Here is a 22062-nt window from a genome sequence, read left to right on the forward strand (position 1 = left end):
TTTTTGAAAGGAAAGTCCGCGATTCGTCACGGTAGCAAAGAGAGAGGAAAGGGGTATCGTTACGGCGCAGTTAGCTAGTTAATTTAGCCAGCGATTCAGCGTTTCTGCAGAGCGCGGCGTGTTTCATGCCAATCAATCGTGACAACCGAAAGTTCCTACAGTTGGTTCTCGAATTTCGTGGCTGTTTTCTTGTGCCCAGCGAACCGAGACCTCCTCATATCCATTTTCACCTTTTCACCGTTCCATGGATTACTTTCTAAGCACAATGGAGTGTTCTGTACCGACAGAAAACACAGTTGTATTAATTTATATAACTCCTAGCATCTTAGAGAGTACCGGATGCGCGGTGATTTGGGACGACTAATCATATTTGTCTACGGTAGAAGCCCAGTCCATGACATTGGCGAATGCTCGAATCGATAAACATCCCATCTTCGTAATTTCCTGGACGTCTGCAGTACTCACCCCCTTGTCTGCGACGCGTCTGTCCCATGCGACCTCCTTTTTAATCAGGGTTGAACGGCACGCATTTCACGGTCCCCTGTACACCCTCACGATATTGCTTTTTAATGCTCCACTTGCCTCACTCGCAAGTTTTCGTTGTCATCTAACATCACAACTCGAAAAAACGTTTTTCGTATAAGGATATTCATCACTCATTAACCCTGCAGATGAGCAGATATTAAAGGAAGGAGTTCCTCAAGTTCACCACTCGAAAAATATGAAATTTGAGCTATTTCCGTCGTCGTCACCGCCCATGACGCGCAAGAATGACTTGGGCGAGTCCATGAAAGGGTCGGGCGAAATCATCATCATCATCCTCGTGTCCACCCTCTCGATAGAACGGAGAACAATGACGCGTCACGAAACATAACCGGACGTTGCTGTGTCCATCGCCTGGTCGTCTCCCCCGTGCTGCTTCAAGGCTGCCATCCATGCATCTCTTCCTGCCTCGTGCAGAAGCACCGAGGAATGGTAGCCAATGGGCTTAAGAGAAGGAGGGAATCCTTGGGAGAAAGAGAGAGGAGAGCTTGGCGAGATGAATCGCTTCTAGGCGGCTTTTGCTGCTCGATCTGGCCGCTGATCGATACGCGCACTCTGCGATTACAATGCGTGATAAATCGTCGCGTCGCGGTTTCCGTTGCAGCTTTGTTGCGTCACGATTTCTTCTGGATCGGGGGGAATTCTATTTATCCGATGGATCCTGTGTATTCGTCTCGGCGAGAGGCGACGTCGAAAGCAGATTGCGAGGATTTTGTCGAGATGCTATCAGAAGGGTGCAGTCGAAGGGTTATTGGTTGCCTGAAGGCTCTGAGAGGAATCGCCGGTGAATCCACCCTTTAAAATATTGCCAAAAGTTTCAGCTAGTCATCCTAGAAAACGGTTTACAAATTTAAAATTTAAAATTTAAATATAACTGACAAATATTGTACACTTTCCAAATGATCAAAATTTTGAATATGATACCTAAACTTAGGATACTCTATTATACAGGTCATGGGGAAAATTAGCTTAGAAAGCAGTTCCTTAAAAGAACATCTCCAATTGTTCGACTTTCCAAAGTTCGCGAAGAATTGAACCTTTTCGTAATTCGATCCAGTCGACTTATAGACAAGCAGAGAAGGTTCGAAATTCGATGCGTTACGTGTTACAGACGAACTTTATTCGGCATGCAATACTTTCCCTGACATTGAACCCCACCGTTCGTTTTCCGCAGACTGTAAATTGCGGCGAGAAACAGGACGCGCAAATCTTCTCCTCGTAAACCGTTTTCCTGGGAGTTTAGAGACCCGAGATAAAATTTACGATTTCGCGGTGGTACTCTTGCGCCCGTATGCTTTCTCTCTATTTTATAATTACTGTGAAACGTGTGGAAACTCGAAGAAGTATGTAAAGAATCAATGATTATTGATGAAACGAAGAATTTATCAAATCGTGCGAAGATTTCGTGACACACGTTTTCATTAATTTTACACTTTCGAATGGTGTTGGAACGATATTTCTTGATAGTTCAGAAACCCTGGCGTGAATTTCACCATTTCAAGTCTCGGCTGATGTGGTGGTAATATTATAATAAAAATAGCTAGTCACTGTGACTATTTTAATTTATCTATTTCTACAGCATGCTTCGTGTCAGTTCAGCAGGCTCTTTATCGTCCGTGACTTTTCAATATTATATCTTCTACGAACTCCGATTAATATCTCACTCCATCGATTATGCCTCGTTCGTCTTGGCACACTCATACGCACGATTTCTAACTTCCTGTAACCGCGAGTACCGTTTTTCGAATATGATCGCGTGCAACGTTATCTAGCACGAGGCGTTGCACCTTACGAATCTTAATGAATTTTAACATCGATGGCCGATGCATTTCGATATTCGACTATTCGATACAGGGTTGGGCATATCTTCCTTCGAATATTAAAGCCTTATAGACGCCCACGGTGAATCACTATCTCGAACTGCTTATTCTTCGATCTTCTTCCCTGATAAAATTACTGTAAGCGTTATTAATAGTAAGATTAAAATACAACTCGCCTGATCTACTTTCTACTTCAATCCTCGCACTTTACGTAAAAATCTCTACCCTATATCAGAATTAAATCTCTTCGAATATTTCCTTATCTGCCTCAGCAAACTGTTCCATCCAATCCACATCAATGACTCATATACTGTCAAATATTTGTCTATCTTTTTAATATAAGTACCACACTCAAGATTAATCTATCTGACTCATATCTGAAAACAGTTACAAAATTCAAAGGCCAAATCCTCTAACCTACTAACACTGAACTGATTATGACTCAATAAGTAAAGTATTCATGACAAAATACAAGGGGAATTTTTCGCCTCGGTGAAATGAAATTCTAAAACCTCCCCAGTTTTACAAGCCCTACCCTCGCGAAAGTTTAAATCTGTACCATCATCCGCCTGAACTTTGCTTCTCGATTAATAATTACCCTGCAAACACGCATTACGTATGCAGAAGTGGCTCGGTGCACCGAAATCCCGTGTCCCATATTCTGGCCATTGTGTTCGACTAAACGAACGGTTAACGGTTCCACGATTTCGAGAAGGAGCAGCAGGTCGCGGGACAACTTCCTGTCGAGTTGGCGACCGCTTCCGGTTACCGTCTCGCTCCTTGCTCGTTCACTTTTCCTCGTTACCGAACAGTTTTAGTTTCGCCTGGGCTTCTCTCTTCTCGGAGAGAGACGTAGGGGCATGACGCAGCGCGCGTGCACCGCGAAAGAAATTAATGCATGCATAATGCGGGTGAACGCTCGATCGAGCGTGCCGCGTCTTGGATCCGCATAATTTGCGCGAGCGTATCTCGCGACGTCCCGACGTCGTCGCGTCGCCTCCAGCTGGCGACAAAATCGAGCTAAGTGAATCCCTTCCAGCCTCGTTTTCTTAGAAAAACTTCCCGCGATCGTAAACTGAAATTACGAGCTTCACGCAGCCTGCTCTCGCTTCGGGTTGTTTGCCTTCGTTCTTATCGACCCGCTGATAAGGCGCTTCGATCTTGGATGCTTTATTGCGTGGCTGTAGCGGGTGCTCCGTCTCGAAGGGATCAGCTTTTGAATCTACTAGGTGTGTTCTGTTGATTGGGAGGGAGCATTCATAATCATACGAATTTAATTGGAATGAATTGGCAGGACTGTGCTTGTAAAAATTATCCTAAAAAAGGAGGTAAAAATATGTCTTCCTTTTTTCTAAGTTAAGGATATACTCTTAGTGTGTTAACATGAGTTCGTGTAGCTGCGTTACAGAAACAGGAATGCAGCTTAAGGAAGAACTCTCTAGCTGTAATTCGCTGTAGCCATGCTCAACGAAATGAAGGCGGTCCGTCATTTCGCTACGGTGAATCTCATGTAGCATCGTGTTGGTATCCATTAGGTACATTGTAGCTGCGTTTCCCACGAAAGTACGCTACTTGCGCTGTTATTTCGCGGTGCATCCACGCATTGGGTATTTAATTAAGCTCGAGTTTCCATCGCCAGGTGTTCCAGGACGAGAGTGCTCCTTTCAATTATCCTTTTTCGATTCGTCATGGTGCTGAGAGAGCTAATCTCCCCTGATAGACGGAGAACAGTTTTCATTGTCGTTATCCCATTTAACGATATTCTGGAATGATTAGCTTGCAAGTAGTAGGTGCACTCTAATGCAGTTCTTCGCGGCCCTCTAGACTGTTCCTATAGAAACGAAAATCGACCAATCTGAACTCGGAGGATCGTCCACTTTCACGAGGGACAAACAAGGATTTCAGGAAAAGTTCGAACGGTTAGTAGAAAGTTCGTTCCATCGTGGTTCACTGATGAAAGACTGCTTTGGAGTTGCCGCGATGCTATAAATTTTAATTCACATGCCTGCCAAGAAGCAATTACACAACAGTGACACTCAGCAGGTGCATGTTTGATACTATATGTATTAGAGATTTCACTTTTAGGAAAAAGGGGAGTGGCGTTCGACACCGTACTATTTTCTGTCTTTTCATTATCACAAGATTGCCTCTACTTTCTTTTAAAGCTGATGATACAGTGTTGTCAATCTCTGTCGTGTTTACCGTACAACCATCCTTTATCGAACAATTTGTCAGATGACATCTGATAGCTGCGTGACTTCAAATTACTAGTCCGAAGAAAGACTCATGCTTATTCAGTGACATCCATGGGCAGTTTCGAGTTCTAAGTCATGGCTTTGAACTTGTCATCTCATGATCTGAGTTTAGACTTATGAGTAGACTGCAGATTTTTATGCAATTTCATATTTTTATGAGCACAGTAAGGATATGGATTCTCAATAAAAATTAACAGTCTACTTCTGAGCACAGCTTTCCAATTTCGATATTTAATAAAGATCTGATTAATCGCCTCACTGCACATCTAATCTTCTCTCAATTTCAATCACTGCATTTGCAGTTATTAAAGAACGATTACTCGTCTCTTAGGAAACAGCAGCTATCATCAGCTACCATCAGCTACCATCAGCTCTCGTGATTTTACGTAACTCCAGGAATTCAAGCTTGCGTGTCAGACGGTCGATAGACAAACTCTACTGTCCTTTTCCCAGCATGAGGTCTCAGCTTAATGCCCGTCATTTTGTCAGGCTGAAGCGACCAAGGTTCACTCACACAAGATTCTCTTTATCGTCGAATCGTTGCAACCTGCATCGCGACGCCTGCAATAGGGCTTTCACCGAGAGGATCATGGATTACTCGATGCACTCCGAACGCGCGAACCTCATCGCAGCCATCATCAATCGTCTTCTTTATTTAAGACGGCGGTATTAATCTTCCCAGCGCCGTGGGTGCTTGCAAACGATCGTCGAACGCGTCTGCCACGCGCCATGGGCGTTTCCCAGACAATCGGCGAATTTATCCGCCGCGACGAGCGTGGGCGTCCTTCGTCGGTGAAGGAACACGTTCTCCCTGTCTCGTGGAAGCCTTTTCGCGCTTCGTAACATCAATGAACCGCGAGTACTTACCAGTGTTCGATAGGCTGACTAGGATTTATGGTCTTTGGGGGCTGTCGGATGGGGCAGACACTTAATAGACGTCTGGGAAGACGCGTGCGAGATTTGAAAATGATGAAGGTAATAAGGAGGGAAATGGAGAACCTGGCTGCTGGAGAAATGTAGGATGGTTTTTAGGTGGTGCGAGTAGAAAGGTTTACTGAACTTTATTTGTGTGACTCAGCTTTAGTCTCTTATCATGAATAGTGCTTTAGGGTGATTTATGAGATTTTTAACCTTCTTTAGGTTAACACGTGCCTGCTTCCAACTGTAGTTGCACTTTTGGGTTTCGATACTCGTACGTAGATAGTTTCGCCAAATTTCGAATCTTGCCGCGCCGAAAAGATTAGGCACCACGCCTGCGCAGTAGGCATAGTAGTTGCGCGGCAATCTTGACTCGCTGCGGCTCTTCAAAAGAAACAGCGTTAAAACCAATAACTCAGGACCTTACGCTCGTAAATATTCCTATGTAATCTGTATCAATTTTGAGCACAGACGAGCACTACGTTCTATGACACGCTGCTAATCAGTTCACGCCACATTTTTCCTAAAAATTTCAGCTGAAGCAAATGCAATTACCACTCGTTTCGCTTCCTCGAAGGGAGCATCAGTTAGTATTACTCGCGATCCATCTTGGGTGGCATATCAATTACCTCGGCATCATTAAACGTCTCGTTTGAATTAGTCTTCTCTCGCAGGCTCGTTTACTTAGAGATCTCACCTGGCTCTCACCTATATTCAGTGACAATATTTAGTCGTCAAATACTCAGTGTACCGTTTAAACCGCTTAGCTGCTCGAACGAAAAAGTCTCGAAATTGACATACATTCGTCAAAGTTCGCAGCGTGAAACGCGGTCTGCTTTCTACTAGTAACAAACACAGCCAAGTGATGGGGCATTTGAAATTCCCCGAGGAGAGGAGCATAGACGATTAGGGCCACGACCACGTTGCACAATGCTGCTATTCGTTCCGAACGGTGAAAATGTCCCATTTTCATTGCCACCCATGAAGAATTACTTTGAAATAATCAGAGTCATTTCAGGCGACTAGTATATCAAATAGAGGAGCTTTTGACCAAGGATTTATTTCGATAGCATTATCTCCATCTGCATCAGGCAGACAAAATCGACTGTTCTCCAGTGATTTAATGCATGATTTATTGCCGATCTCGAGCAAACTCGCGCTCAAGATGCGATCGATCTGCGCGAACGAAACTATGTTCTCGAAACTACCTCGGTGGTTGTTTAATGGGCTACCATATGGGCGGAGCGTTTTCTTGGTGAAACGGTACCAAAACGCGGTTACACACTCGGTTTCCGTTTCGAACGGACGCGCATAGCGGTGTACACAGAGGGTGAGCAGCGCGTGGCCAGCTCACGAGCGCGGCAAAACGACTAGAACGCAGCCACAAAGCTAAAATACAGCGAGCTAACATTAGACAACGTAGGCATCCGCGATATTTTATTTTTACGATTATGCTCTTCAGCGTGTGCGCCTGCGTACATCCGGGGCGCGAGCTACAGGATGATTAGATTTATGAGACAATCGCGAAATCGATAGATTACTATTTGTGTGATAGGGAGCTTGAAACGTAGCCGAAGCTTGTTTTCTCAAATAGAGAATCCATTTTCACGCATGTGCACGAGTTTGTTACTATTTGAGACTGTTTGATGTCCATGTTTGAGACTGTTTGCGAATGTTTGGAGCCCATTGAAGTCGTTTGATTATGTCTAGCGCAGCTTGGAGAGATCAGAATTTTGGTAAAGGGACTTCGGGTACTTTGATGCTTTGTGGAAGTAGATCTGATGGTGTTTCAAGTTCTATGGGGGTGCTTATTTATTTCCCATATTTTGTCACCACAGCTGGTCTTCTATTCTGGATTTTCTTCATTCACGTCTCTCTAAATCGAGTTCTCGAATCTTTTGATTCGAAGTCAGACAATCTATGGTCCGTCTAATTGAATGAGAACGTCAGCCTTGGGGTTCTTCATCGTCCAGCGGAAATAAGGTTCGCTACGCAAACGATCGGAGCGCGCATGGAACACGCGTTCTGCCGCGCCTTAACGAAATAGGATCTCTCGGCGTATAATTGTCCATAAATAATACCGTTTCCACAATTTGTCCGAGAGGGGTCGCGATAAATCAGCACACAATTAGTGCTGGATTTTCGTGTAGCATGTTGCTATTAGTTGAACCGACGGATAAACCGCGATTATCGCGAGAATAATTGCTGTGATTTATTAGCAATCCAATATCAAGGCAATTAGGGCAATCACGTCACGAGACGTACAAAATATTAAATTAGATGACGACAAATGGAAAAAAGCGAAAGTGTTGTAATATGTAATTTAACATCTGAGGCATACTCAGAACTCATTAAGCATCGACTACTTTCTACAGCTATAAATTTCTTTGAGTAATTGATTCTCTAATTACCTGTACAGATTGTACAGGAAAATTCGTAATATGTACCTTTTGCTATCATCTTGATTTCTGTAACCTGCTAGGACTTCTAAAACATGGAAGTGTTTCAGTGCTTCAAACTCTAATTACTCCTAACAGTGTGGCAAACTTGTAGTCAAGGAAAGCATGCCCAGTTAATTATCGCGCACAGTTTTGCGTTAATCATCTTCCTACCGACTGAGTTTCTCCTTGAATCGTCAACATCGACGCAAAATTCCTCCGACAGAATAAAGTATATCATCCTCGCTTAATATGATGACGCGGCAGCCGTACTGCGGTAAAGTGTTTCTCTAAAATCTGCATACATTAGGCAGCACGTTTGCGAATAAACGTCAGGAACGGACTTCAAAGCGAGTCGACTTTCTCACCCCCGAGCAGTCGTCCTAGATACTGAACAAAAGAGGCTGACTCAGGGGTTGCACCCCCCTAGCCATATATTGTGAACGCCTTCCAACTTCTCCGATAGATTCAGGACTATGAATTCTAAATCACAGAATAGCTGTAGCAAAGTATCACAAAGTAGCACAAACTACCCTTGAAAGTGAGGCCTCATTTACTACATTTATTATTTTTTTATCTTTATCGATGATGCACTTTTAAGGCGTTGACGAAGTTATCGAGCGACCAATTCATTGCTCATCCCTTAAGCTCGGTTTCCAGTAACTCGATGCCTCCGTCTGCCCTCCTGAAAAACCAACAGGAGGGGACAGACAATTTAATCAGTCAATTACTCAAAGAGTGTTACGTCTGGTCGAAAAACAGCCCCTACCCAGGCGTCTGCAGGGGTCTGGTCAAACAGACGCAACCCTTCGTGTTCCTGGTCCCTTTTCAAACGAGCCGTCGAAACCCTTAAAATTTCGCATCGATTGCAGCGCAAGAATCCCCGTCTCGTGTGCATCCGTGTGCGATTTAGCGAGGGGTGACGAGTCATCCTCCTTCTTCCTCTTCGCTGAAGAGAAGGAGGAGGAGGCTCGAGCCATCCGTGCTCAGCACGCGAGCAAAGTCAACATTATACTTTGTGCTGGCTCGAGAATTAACGGAGACCTGAGGGAGTTCGTAGAAGTTGCAGGAAATAATTTAATTCCTTCTTTAATTCTTATCCTACGATCTTTGAAGATTCAAATTTCCATGTAGTCTAACATAACTCTAGTACTAGCCACACTGAACGAAAAACAGTCACACTACAGGAGTCTGCTTTTACAGTTGATAGAAAGAGCACGCAGCATTGTATGTCTGCCCAGTGCAAAATCAGACTCGCAGTGCTGCTGTTTTTCGTTCATACTACTATAAAAGAATCCTCAGATTCCAAGAGTCCCAAAGCACCCTCCTATCGACCACCCCTGATACCTAAACAGAATCTCGAAATTCTCACCCCCTTGTTATCAACACACCCCAAGGCCCTCAACTCGACACCCAAACACACCTCCCCCACCTGAATCACGCACCCAATTCAATGTCACGAGTCATCCCTCACCTCCACCCTCCACCCTCGACTGCAACTCGCGGATCCCCGCGGAAGCCCTGTCCCTAACGATCGTCAGCGCAGCCCTTGACGGCAGGGCGCGCCTTCCCTCCTCCTCTGTGCGCGCGGCCGCACGTGCATCGGCGTGCAGCACATGCACCGCGAGCCGAGGTGCGCGTACGCGTTGGCGCGCGTCCCTGCTGCGTGCTTCCCCTGCTCGGTGCCGGCGCGGCGGTCTGGTTCGCCGAGCGTATTGATTGAGGTGAATGCACGACGTCGGCGTCGGCGTCGTCGGCCTTCCGACGACGGGGGTGGAAGTGCATACGTCACTCCGCCGGGGTTTATATCCGCGGAGGTGGCGGGATGTGGCGAGCTGCTGGACTAGCTGGCGAGGGAGAGAGGAGAGCTTTCGGGAGAGGGAGAGGGAGAGGTCGAAAGCGATCCAAGGGGGGTGGAGATGCACGGTGCAGACGGAGAGTAGTCAGATTGGAAGAGCTTGCAGCGTTGGTCAGGGGGATAGGGGAGCAGGATTGGAGGGAGACGCGAGATTAGAGGCAGAAGAGCGCGCAGCAGCGAGAGACAGAGAAGGGGCGAAGAGAGCGAGAGAGGAGGGAAGCACCGGTGGAGGAGGCATTATATACAGCCTGGATCCTCGTCCGACTGCCAGTTTCTCGGCTGAACGCGGCACTGTCCCAACCACTTGCCTATCAGAGCACACCGTGACCTTTTCCAACCGGGGGAGGATATATCGTAATCGCGCCCGAGGAGAGGAAGACGTGCACGGAAGTCAAGGACGCTTTCGGGGAGCTTCTGAGAGACTCGTCGATCTTTCTCGTCGCCGCTGGGACGCGGACGCCTTGTCAGATATTTCTGTGTGGTTGTCACGGGGAGGAGGTCTGAGAACACCTTGAGAATACCTGCAGTTTCGAAGGAGAGTCGGGACCAGGCGAAACACGATGGCTACTTACGCGACGTATAGACACGTCGAGCTCGACAACGTCGGATATGGAAAGAAAAGGTAATTTCCGGAAGCCTTGCTCGCCCTACCGCACTGCGGCTGTTCCGCGGACCGTGTCACTTGGGAGGACTTCCGGTTTCGACGCTCAATTCTTTTTCCTTTTTCGTTTTCGAGGACTCCCGCTACATTCGGTTCTTAACGTTTTCTTTTTATTTTTCTTGGGTGGTACCCTCAGTTTAAAAGTTGTGGCCTTGTAAGAAGAGGGTGTGAGTGGGTTGAGGATTCTCTGGGTGGATCTCTTTTGAAGTGTAAAAGTTGAAAACTCTTATTAGTCGTTTGATAGTGATTAGGCGTTAAAATGTTGATCTTCTGGGTTGTTCGATGAAGTTTGATGGAACTGTGGTTTTCGTGCAGCACAATGGCTGCAGTTGCAGCGGTTGGGACTGCAGCCAAAAACTTGGGACGAGTCCTGTGGGACACCATTTTTGCGAGGGTGGCATTCCTTGCATGGTTCCGTCCCTGACCCTCCCTAATCAGAGTGCTACTTACCAGCTATTATTAATCCATTAATCCTCTTCTAAAACTATTAACTACTATCGTCTCTTCTATCCAATTACTCCCAATTTAGGATACTCTGCAAAAGCAAACGTTCTCTCAATAATTAAACTCCTCTTTAGCTTCCTTTCATTTCAATCCAAATTTCCTCCCGAGTTCGAAAGGATTTTCAATTTAGTATTCTCACGAGCTCGACCGAATATGGGCTAGCTGGTCATCGAAAATTCAAGAATGACAGGATGCGGTGGTAGTCGCCGTCAACCGTGACCGGACCGATCGATTTACATCTCGCGAGCCAGTCCTTGAATCTGGACGCTTTGGAAACTGCTGCAGCGCCTGCTCGACGCTATTCTCGCGAAGAATCCGGAAAATTTCAAGTTCACCGCTTGAACCTGATGGAAAAACCATCTCACGTTTCTACAGAAAAAGAAAAAGCATTTTCCAGTAGCTGAAAGAACTGTTTTCGTGAATGATATTTAAATTGCTGGCTCTAGGTTTTCGTGACCATTGGCACTTCTTGCTGTCATTCTGAATTTCCTGCGCAGCCTTTTATCGTCAAGCATCGCGTTTAAAGTCGTTATCTCGGCACAACAAGGATAAACAACTGTTACACACCGGTACTTTCCAGCGCTTTATCTGCGGAATTACGCACGCGGTTTCAGCTGTGATAAAAATTACTCTGGATGCTTCCCAGGAAGTCCCACATCCTTCAGGATGTTCTGTAATTGCCCGCTGGGAGCCCTGAAGGCAACCATAACAAGCGCGGATGCAAACGATCGCTAAACGTTGGGGCTGTTAGGCCTCGACGAACGATTGTCGTCGAATAACTTGTCCTGTTATTAAGATTCTTCGTTCTTTCCTCATTCCCTGCACAATCACAGTAGTCCAGTATATACCATTGTGTGCAGGGAACCTGAACAGGCAGGAAAGAGTCTCCACTTGTCTTTTAATAATGATAACAGCAGTCGATTTTTGCTTCATTTTATTCTTACTTTCCTGGAAGCAAATATCAATACCGAGGGCAAAAAGTTCCTCTCTACCCTTTCATGAACCAATTACCTGAAAGCAATGATCTAGGAAACAGTTAGCAATGATACATTCACACAAAAAATGGAGACTGTGCCGAAACGGAGGAGCAAGCTGGTAAACAGTTAGGTTTAGAAAGCGTGACTGTTCCTCTGTGAGGGTCTTACGTGCCTCGGAAGAGATCAGCCGTCTAATTACTTAATCGTTCCTCTTTTTCTTTCCAGTTTTTTCCTCCTTGAAAGGTACACCTCTAGATAATGTTCCAATATGAATCGATCAGTGAATGGAGGCCTCGTGTGTGATTATTTTCGCGCGAAGAACTTTCCAAGGTATAATAGCACGGGACAGGCCACGGAGATTTGTGCAATTGAGCTTCGTTAAAATGTGGTCAACGCCCTCCTGGAATAATTGACGTGTACTCGCCTCCACGACGGTTGTAATTACACAGATGTCACCTCTGGCCACTTGGCGCTTAATTGCTCTCGTCATGATTTTTCTCTGCACCTTTCTTGGACGTTCTAAAGACAGCTATGTGATTTTTACAATTCGGCAAAATCGGAAGAAAGTTCTGTTGTTTGAGATTTCATAGACATTTATCTTCGTTTCTTTAATTAGTGGAAATATTTATATTACATAGTTATTATTACTGTCGTCTGAGAAAATAGATTATAGTATCTCTTTAAAGCCAGTTCGGGTAATTAATATTTAAAATATTAATGAAATATCTTGGTAAAAAGTCAATATTGACCTTTTCAATAAATACTCGACCTGCAGTGAATTATAGATATCTAAAGAAATATTGATCATCTGGGAGCCCCTTCACTGCTTTATTACTTCTCTCTGACATTTTGAAGAAAGTGGTCAAATAATCCCAAACAACAATGTTTTACACCGATACCTCCATCTCTCACATTTTCCATTCATAATTCAAAGACTGATTTTCTGAATGAGTGCAGATTAAAACCTTGAAAACCTACACTATTTCTTCAGCAAATTGTTGAGCAACCCTTCCAAGTAGTAAGCGTGTCTCATGATAGTTACATGATCTTCGATAGGTTCTCAATTCGCACCTGTTCCTAAAAACTGACGCATTGCAGACTCACTACTGCAGTTATCAGTAGCAATCGTCCAGAGATCGATGCTTATCTTCTGTCCCAAGGATGAGCATCCATGTGCATGCTTTCCCATCGATGCTCCCGTTACAATGGCTGCTCTATAGAAGCCCTCTATTGAATCCTCGGTTGCACAGTGCCGCCTTTGTCCTCGAGTGATAAACAAGCTCATCCCCGATGCTCCTTGAGCATCTCCCGTCTGCTTTGGAACCTGTTCCACGGATGACACACAGGAGGAGCTTGAAAAATCACAGACACTAGGAATTTCTTCAGCACCTATTCATCTTTCAGGGGTCAGTTACCAACTTCTCTTAGAAATTTTCTTTGACTTCCTGGTGAGGTTCCACAAATTTTCGCAAATTTCTCTCATTAAAGATTTCTCGTTAAGCTGCATTCTGGAAACGCTAGGCTTCCGAATTTCTCTCGTTAAAGATTTCGACTGGCAACACATCTGGGTCACCGAGTATCGGCTCGACTGCAGTGGCACATGAGTGTTCCGTTCCAAAATCATTCCAGAAACGTGTTGGAGCCAGCAGCAAAGGTCTCCGCTGATAGTATTTAATTAATAGAGTTTCACGTTTGACTCTCGAGCAGTGGGCTCGAGTCAGCTGAAATCTCGCGACTCGAGACGTGACGTGCTCTTCTCTGTCTTTGCATCCACTTACCATGCCCTCGCCGCGATGCTCGCGCTCACGTCCCGCCTCGCTGATTTAGCAGCAGTGAGAAGGTGGAAATACGCGGCAGGTAAAACGAGTAGCGGAGATAATATCTGAATAGTTAGCAGGAGCCCCATGCCCTACTTAAGAATCCGTATATAGGGGTTGACCGGTCCTGACCTAGCCTCGAGGAATCTCAAACTGTTCTGGGACGTCTGCCAGCTGGTAGAATCGCTGGATCAGCCTGGCGACTGCCAACGAGTTCGATCACTCTGTCACTCAGAACTCGTGCCGTAGGAATCGTCCAAGGGCCTTGGATCAGAGGAATCGTGGGTGTGTCCAGGCGACTGGCAGTAAGATAATCAGAGGACACCAAACGAAGAAGCAATGTCAATTCCATCGGTGCTAGGACCACTTAAGAGGGTGGTTCTAATTTTCGAGCAATTATCAAACCACGATTAACCATCTCGACTGAGTCTCTCCTTAACGAGGATAATGAGATGTGCTGATTGAAGGTTGCGTGGGCGAGACACGTTTTTTTCCTGCCTCGATTCGTGCCTGATCCTCCTACTTGCGCTTTAATGGGGATAATAGTTGGCGAGTTTGTTTTGCGGCGGGCGTGCATTGGAATTGTTAATCGTCAATGCCAAGTGGAGCCTTCGTTATTCCTCGTTTCATTGAGCTGCTTTGCGCTCTACGTGGGCAAGATTTATTTCATACAATTTACGCGCCTCGCGAAAGGGGTTCGATGGATTCCACGACGATCGCTTCCGCTGGAAAGCAAACCGATCCATGTTGAGGGCATTACCCACGTGGATCGAAGTGTAACGAAGAATCTCTTGGTTGATTTTTTCCTCTACCCTCTTACGAGTGCCCTGTTTGACTTCCTCGACGTGTTCCACGTGTAAAATGAGTCGAGGCCCGTGCGACTCTTGAACTTCCACGTGGATCGAAAACAGTATCGCGTTACGTGGCGAACGAGACGCTTCTTCCGGACGCATGGTGGCCACCCTTTGCCATGGAGAGGATGGGGTTACTCACCCTCCAGTGGACACGAAAGGGTGGACACATCACGCCCATCTCGGTGGCTTCCTCCTCGTTATCGGGTAGGCTTTTGTGGATACTATTCCTCCTCGGGGCTTCCTACGAGAAAAGGCGGATTTCGCGAACGTGTGACGCGCTGAAGCCCTGACGAGGCTAACTCCGTCTGGTCCTTAGCGCTTCTGCCTGACGATTTCGTGGAACTACCCCTTTCGAACTCCACGTTGAATAATTTGTTGTCTGAGGGTTTTAGGGGAGTTTGGGGAAGAGAAAAATTAATTAAGGTGATTAGAATTAGAAGTAGGGTGATATGGAATTAATATTTGTGTGTTCCTTAAAATAATAGAGAAATTCTGAAATTCTAGTCAGTGCTTCTGGAATACTATTCTCATAGTTTGCTGACGTCACAGTTCTATAGGTTCTTCAAACCTGACCCTGAGTACAATTTTATATCTCTATCAACTTCGACCATACGGAAGCCTCGTAGAACATTAATTTCAAGCATCTCATCCACGAGAGCCTCAAGAATCCTCTATATAGACTCTATTGAGAGCAAGAATATTCAATTGGCCAGGTAATGTCCGAATCGGTATTGAATACCGTAGCGAAGCATGTATCGAATCAAGTTTACCGTCAGTGTAGTTTACGAGGGGCAAGCAAGTTCGAGATGAGTGACTCAGCGTCGCTGAATGAACGTTATCAAGATAATAAAGCGGTCCAATTTCACGGTGGACACGATAACAACGGGAAACACTGGGCTCCATTGCTAATCTCGTCGATATACCGATGCCTATACCACCTACACCCTCGACAAGTATATTTATACTCGGAGCGTTGACTCTTATCTGTCCCTGGCGTTCGCCACATTCGCAGTGATAAGGCTGGCTACGCGAAGCCTGGAAGTCGATCGATAACGATCGACTATCGTTGTCTTTTCTGCCGCGACGCCCGCTTACGAGGAACTTTGCGCGCTCGATAATTCATACTTTGTTCCGCGGAGTTTCCTGTGTATTATTCAGGGCCACGGGACGTGAACCTCGGCCAGGTGAATAGTTTCACTGGGAAACGCGATACTTGCTCGTTGCTTATAGTCGTTAGCTTCACGTGAGCGATGCGAGCTCTTCGGCGCCGAACTCGAAGGTGTTTAAGCTGAAGAGATCGGTAATTTTGATGGAGGAGCTTCCACTCGAAATTAGGTGTACCGTAAGATCCACAGGAAATCGCTCGTGAACTTGAAGATAACTTTATATTCAAACTTATATTATAAACCTTGGAGAAGTCCATTCTCTGATCCATTTCGAAGATTGATCGAATCTCTCAAGTAAAACGTGTGAAAAGAAAGGCAAGATAAATGGCCTAGAAGTATCTCTAAGGGAAGAGTCCATATATCATAGTCGAAGAGAGGATCATCTTTGTATCAAAATCTTCCCTCGATCTCTGTGTTAACAAGTGTTGAAGATCGATTGAAATAAACGACTGGGGAATACATTTTGATAGGTGGCCGACTGCTCGTGATTATCCGCTTGTTAAGCCGCGCCTGCCCAAAAGGGGGATAAATCGACAATTTCACCGGAACCGAACGAGACGATCGATTACACGATCCTTTACAGCCTGTGGGCGTAATTGGCCAATTAGTTAATTTCGTGTAAAGTTCGTCTATTACTTAGCCAGCTCCGCGATCCATTACGTAAAGTCCTCAATTTTTCCTTGGACGATCAGGCTTCCTTATAAGTAACCACAACCCAACCAGCGACTATTACAAGTAGCTCGAATACGGTTCTCCTGTCTCCAAGGGACGACGCAATTAGTCTCCTCGCTATTGTCTATTGCCTCGATTATTGATCGTGCCGCTGATCGATGCTGGGTCGCCTTACCGTCGCGTAAAATCGATGAATCGCTCGTGAATCAATGATCCACTTAGAGACATCCCGATTCACCGCGAGACGCATGTATTTGCATTCATTGGATGACCAAATACGGTGCTGGGCGGCGTTGACGACGATGTTGCAAGCTTCTGTCGATTGTCACGGGCCACTATATGCGCAACAATGCTTCAGAGATGAGAGTTTCACCCTCTGGTCCTCGTTTACTAGGTCGTTGACTGGGGGAGATTTTGGTCTTTGATATTAACACGGGTTAGTGAACGCTGAAGATCGGGGAGGTTGGAGGGCTTGTGCTAGTAGAGCATTAAAGTAGATAGAAGTACGTGGGTTCTCACAGATATATTCTCTATATCTGAAAATTCTCACGTTTTTGAGATCAATGATTTCAATTGACTAGAAAATTTTCGAGTATTAACCTTGTTCCATGGACTCTGTATTCCAAGCCGAACCATCCATCACCTTGGCAGCACATTAGACTCTAGCCCACGTTTACCTCGCCCCCTTTCAAGTAGTAGCATTGCTTTTTAGCTTCGATTCAGGAAGTTCCGTCGAGGCGTATACGATTAGCTGGCAACAAACTGCTAAAGTTCACAGGCTGAACGTCTGGATATTCTAGAGTGCAGGGTGCGTTGGCGTGAACAGTCGGATAGGAGAGAGGAAGCTTACGTATCTCAGTCTCGGAAATTACGAGTAGGTTTAGCTTTCTTTGCGAGAGGGTATCGAGTGAAGGCAACCGTGGCTGCCTCTGAAAGCCAGGGAATAAATTATCCTTCGACAATAATGGAGGAAATCCTCTTCGGTACAGTGGTTCCAACTAATCCCTTCGGCAAAAACGAGCAGAGTTCGACTGTGTCTCTTTTTGCATCGGACCTCCTCTCGCCTGGATAATTGCTATTTCCTCTCGAGGTCGCTGTCGCTTGGTCACTGATAATGACTTAATCGTTCCGCTCCCAGGTATAGACACTCTCACAACGATTGTTCCACGGAATTGCGTGCGTTACATAAGAGAGGAGCGAGAAAGGGGCCCGTGAATCTTGATGCGCGCGGGAGTAAACAGTACCTGGCAATTATTCGCGAATTGGCACGTGTGAATCTCGGTAAACGCGTTGTCACGTTCGCCTGTCGCGCACGAATGTCGCCTTGATGACTTCTAATGACGTCGCGGCTGGCGCGACGAGGGAATCGAAGTTAGATCATTAGCGCGATTCAGCTAACGCACGAACCTTTCTTTCATTTGCTTCTATTGATTGAGTATGGTGTTAGGAAACGTGCTAGACAGTGTAGGTTTCATTCAGAGCTCTGTGAAATAGCAATTAAGCTTTATTGTGGTTGCAAGGTAGATACAAGGGGATTCAGGAAAGGAGGTTAATTGAGTAAGGACAGCTGTTTTTTTATTTTAATAGATATATTATAGAACGAAGCAATTTAAAAATCTCGTGATTGGATTCTGCTATAAAGGTGTTAAGGGCCCATAAAATACTATTTTATTTTCTCCTGATACAGGATATCCCATTATTGGCCACAAGGGAAAATAAACATCACATAGAAAACACTTAATCCTAATGGAAAAAAAATAGAAAATAGAAACCGAAGCAATACTGCCCTCCACTCTCAATTCTGGATTATCCATTTCTGTATTCCTACCCCCACATTCTCCAAAACGAAAGCAAAACCTAGAAGAATTCTCAGCCAAAGTATCTCCCCCCAAACCAAAAGAAATAAAACCTGGCTTCAATATCCAAGGAACTTTCACGATTGCGAAGATGGGTCCAGCAGTAGAAGAAATAATCCCAGCTGCCCTCCTCGAGCAATTATCCCAGCTCTTATCCGTGTGTATCGGTATCCAGGAGATACCTCGAAGTTACCATCGAGATTTCACCGCGAACATTTAGCCGAACGTGAAATCTCGGAAGTATTAGCTTGCGCCGAGCGGCGGTAATTAAACGCCGGGAACAATGACCATTGTCCGAATACGCGATAAAAGATTGACGTTGTATCGGGCAACAATGCCGCCCCTTGTTATCGGCCATCCTCCTGCTGGACCTCACACGGAGCGTTGCCAGCAGCCAGGACGAGTACTCGAGCGTAACTCCTTATTGCGGGTCCAGAAAAACGATCCATTTGCTGGGAATCCCTCCACCGCGGTTCTCCATCTTCCCTCGGTGAATTTCTCTCGCGATTCGACCTCGGCTGATCGCGTTCCCCACCTATCCAGGACCTAGGAGTCGCGCCAGGCTCGTCTCGCTTGAACAGACAACGATATCGGGCAAATGGAGCGGCTTGTAGCTAGTGATAAGCAATCTAGGAATCTCTGCTGCACCCACCCCAAGAGTTGTCCACTTTTTTATGGCGCAGAAAGCAGAGAACGAATGCGTGCTCCAGGGTTTATCCTATCGATGCCTCGGGAAGCAGGGTAATTCGTATTCCCACGAGGATACTCGAGATGAAGTTGACCCAGAAGCAAAGCTAGTCCCCCGAACAGCAATAAATCGCTATTATTGCTCGGCCGCGAATGAAACGTCGATAGACGTCGCGTGCTCGTCGAATTGATCTGTCACGGTGATTCGATACCTCGGTCGACCTCGTCGATCGTTCCCCAGACCTGGATACCGTGACAAGGAGACGTCTGACTTAGGGTGACATCGCGGGAGATGGTACGACCCTTTCCTTTTGTTATTCCCTGGAATAAATTGGCATAAATTCCGTGCCAGTCACTGGCCAACGTCTTAGGAACTATAGTATCCACGATTGCCAAAGTTTTATGGATTTCTTTGCGCAACGCTTCCCTCGGTGGGGTGCTGATAAGGAAGTAGCTGCAGGATGAAATGTAACGCCCACGCGCGGGACTCGTCGAATATTATTCCAATTCTGGTTCATCAGGCTTGACGACTAGCAAAGTAGATGATTGTCTTCGTGTCCCATTTTCTGACGAATCTTGATCATTCTGCGAGAGGTTCTAACACTCTGGCGACACGGTGACGCGACTCTGCCTGGAGGTAGGGTGCTTGGTAATTAGGGCAAAGTCAGTGTCGAGTTAGGAAAGTCTCTACAACATTTCGTGGTTCGAGACTCGCTGTTATTTGAAAATGTTGAAATTATGATTTAGTAGGTTCGTCTAAGGAAAAGCAGTCACGCGTACAGGAAGGACGTTAATCAGAGTTGTCGCACAGGTGTCGTCTAATCGATTTATCGCGACGTATCACGTATGGAAACAACTCGAGATAATCTAATTACTCCACGTCGAATGGCATGCATAAGTGGTTCACGGTTGACATAGCGTCCAACTCTGTCGTCTCTCCTGGGACGCCAGAGCGTTCCAGGCGTCGACGGGATGGTTTCGTCGACGCGTCGAGTCACTGTCGTCACCATTCGCCGACACTAATGATTATTATTTTCGAAAGCGTGCCCTGATCCACTTCTCGCGTAGTTTCCTCTCGCGTTTGCCGACATCCGCTTATCGCCTGCAACGTAACGCAACTAGGAACGATTATCAGGATGCACTGCTGAATGCTATCACAGATCGGAAGTGACGCAAATTGGTGTCATGCTGGACGCTAGTGTCGCGTTTCTCCGCGAGACGAGACAAACTTATTCCACATTCCATCGCTGTGCCACATTCGATGACTGGGAAACTCTCAAAAAGCAGTCAGAGTCTTTTAGTCTTCGGATGGTCTTCAGAAATCGCCACTGATTTCATTTGTGTTTTGGGGATCGTGCTTTGGAGCACCCGCTGGGTCTTCACAAGGATAAGCCTTGCAGTTTTGCAAGCGATACTCACAGTGTTACTACAGCAGAACATTCTGTAGGTTCAGCAACTGGGGTCACAACCCACACGCTGGGGAATCTCAGCAAAATCCACGCAGGAATCACAGTGTTCTACACCTAAGACCCTTGCAGGGATGAATCAGTTTGTCTTCCTTGAAATAGCTTTTCAAACATTTAAAATGTATGCAGATAAAATAGATTATCGTAACAGAAGCACAGTGACCATTAGAAATTTTTAAGAACGATCAAACAATAAAACATACACCTGAGTTCATGTTCCATAGATTTACTTCTCTCACAATGCCAGTAGGAAAATCCTATAGTGCTCTCAGTGTTGATCGAGCTCACAGAATACTAGGATCACATATCTCACACCTTGTTCACCCAGCTCGTATCCCCGCGATAATTACCCAATATCACAACTCCTCTTATCAGCGTCGTAACACGATCTCGTCAGAAGCGGGCATAATTGCAGACTCGCGTAAAACAGGTTGACGATCTTATTAACTCAAGCGCCGCGTGTTCACCGTCGAAAGGAACACGCAGAGGCGTCGCCGTACGTCATGCAGCATATTTCCCGGCGCACCCATCCTGTCCCCTCCAGGATCCTTCTCGCTTCCTACGGTCGATTGATTATCCTCGTTATTTGCTCTCCCATCTCTCGGCGGTTTCGTTCGGCGATGGGTCATGGGACAACGACTTCAGAGAGAAACCGAGGAACACTCTACTCCCCCTCGGTGAACCTTTGAACCGTGACTTTTTCGCAACAGGAGAAATTCGGGACCTGAGGGACGTCTGCAATTAAATCTGTATCGTTTAAGCTCTTGGCGAATTTTTCCCGCTAAACGAACCGTGAATTATTAAATTATGAGAGGGAGCTTCCTCGATGGTTTTTCTGAGCTGAGATAGTCTTCATCGAACTGCGTTCAGAGTTCAATTATCCGAGACACTGTAACAAGGAAGCGTTGATTTATCGCCACGGCAATGAAATGTGCGCTATGATGCGCCTCTCGGGGCCAGGGACTCTTTCTTATGGTACGTGTGTGCCGTTAATTAGAGTGGAACGATTATAGTTGATCGATTGCCGGCTAACGACTTCTCGCTAGAGGATCTCGGTGGCGTAATGTGTACGGAGGGAATGTTAATCAAGTGTAATTGGAAGATCTATGTCCATTGGCTTGTTGACACGAGATGATTAAAGATTGTCGTCTAGCTGATCGTATTCTGGAGTTTGAAGCGGGGGAAGGCAGTCTCTAGGTAGGAGTCATTTTTAGAGCACTCGGAGACTTGGGACTTAATTAGTGGAACTGTGTTTCAGCAAGAGGCTCGCTCGATTTCCGGTCCAGTAGTCTGACCAAGACCATTGTTCCTTTTCTTACGTAACACGAGTTTACGAACCTCTGGTTTCGAGACTAGTCACTTCTTGTCACGGTAAACTACGTCTATTGTTCCTTTCGGCTTCAGCTTCACAGACTGTGGCTTTATTAGCTACAGGAAAGAGCAAATTATCAAATCCTAGATACTTGGAAAAAAACGCGTCCACTTTCTATCGAGATCTATTCACCTTTGTGCATAAACGTATACGTGCATATACTTCAGCAATTTTCAGACATTTTGCACGAAACAATAC

The 22062-nt window shown here is 45.8% G+C and overlaps 1 protein-coding gene and 1 long non-coding RNA gene across 6 annotated transcripts in view; one reads left to right on the top strand and one right to left on the bottom strand.

The window, feature by feature from the left end:
* Jupiter (microtubule-associated protein Jupiter) overlaps nt 1–22062 on the top strand; it is a 48672-nt gene that overhangs the window by 19200 nt on the left and 7410 nt on the right. For 4 of the 5 annotated variants that reach the window (XM_076382870.1, XM_076382872.1, XM_076382873.1 and 1 more), the window contains exon 1: nt 10241–10454. The exons of the other annotated variant lie outside the window; for it this stretch is intronic. In XM_076382870.1, the coding sequence (XP_076238985.1) occupies nt 10393–10454 (62 nt within the window). In that variant the 5' untranslated portion in view covers nt 10241–10392. Of the gene's footprint in view, nt 1–10240; nt 10455–22062 lie in introns of those variants that run through there. 5 annotated transcript variants of the gene reach the window in all.
* Nucleotides 8646–8976, bottom strand: LOC143182643 (uncharacterized). The gene is made up of 2 exons (XR_013002508.1): nt 8744–8976; nt 8646–8659 (listed from the first exon to the last, which is right to left on the bottom strand). It is a non-coding gene; the product is annotated as an uncharacterized LOC143182643 (long non-coding RNA).

Source organism: Calliopsis andreniformis, chromosome 8 (genome assembly GCF_051401765.1).
Source record: "Calliopsis andreniformis isolate RMS-2024a chromosome 8, iyCalAndr_principal, whole genome shotgun sequence".
Classification (NCBI taxonomy): Eukaryota; Metazoa; Arthropoda; class Insecta; order Hymenoptera; family Andrenidae; genus Calliopsis; species Calliopsis andreniformis.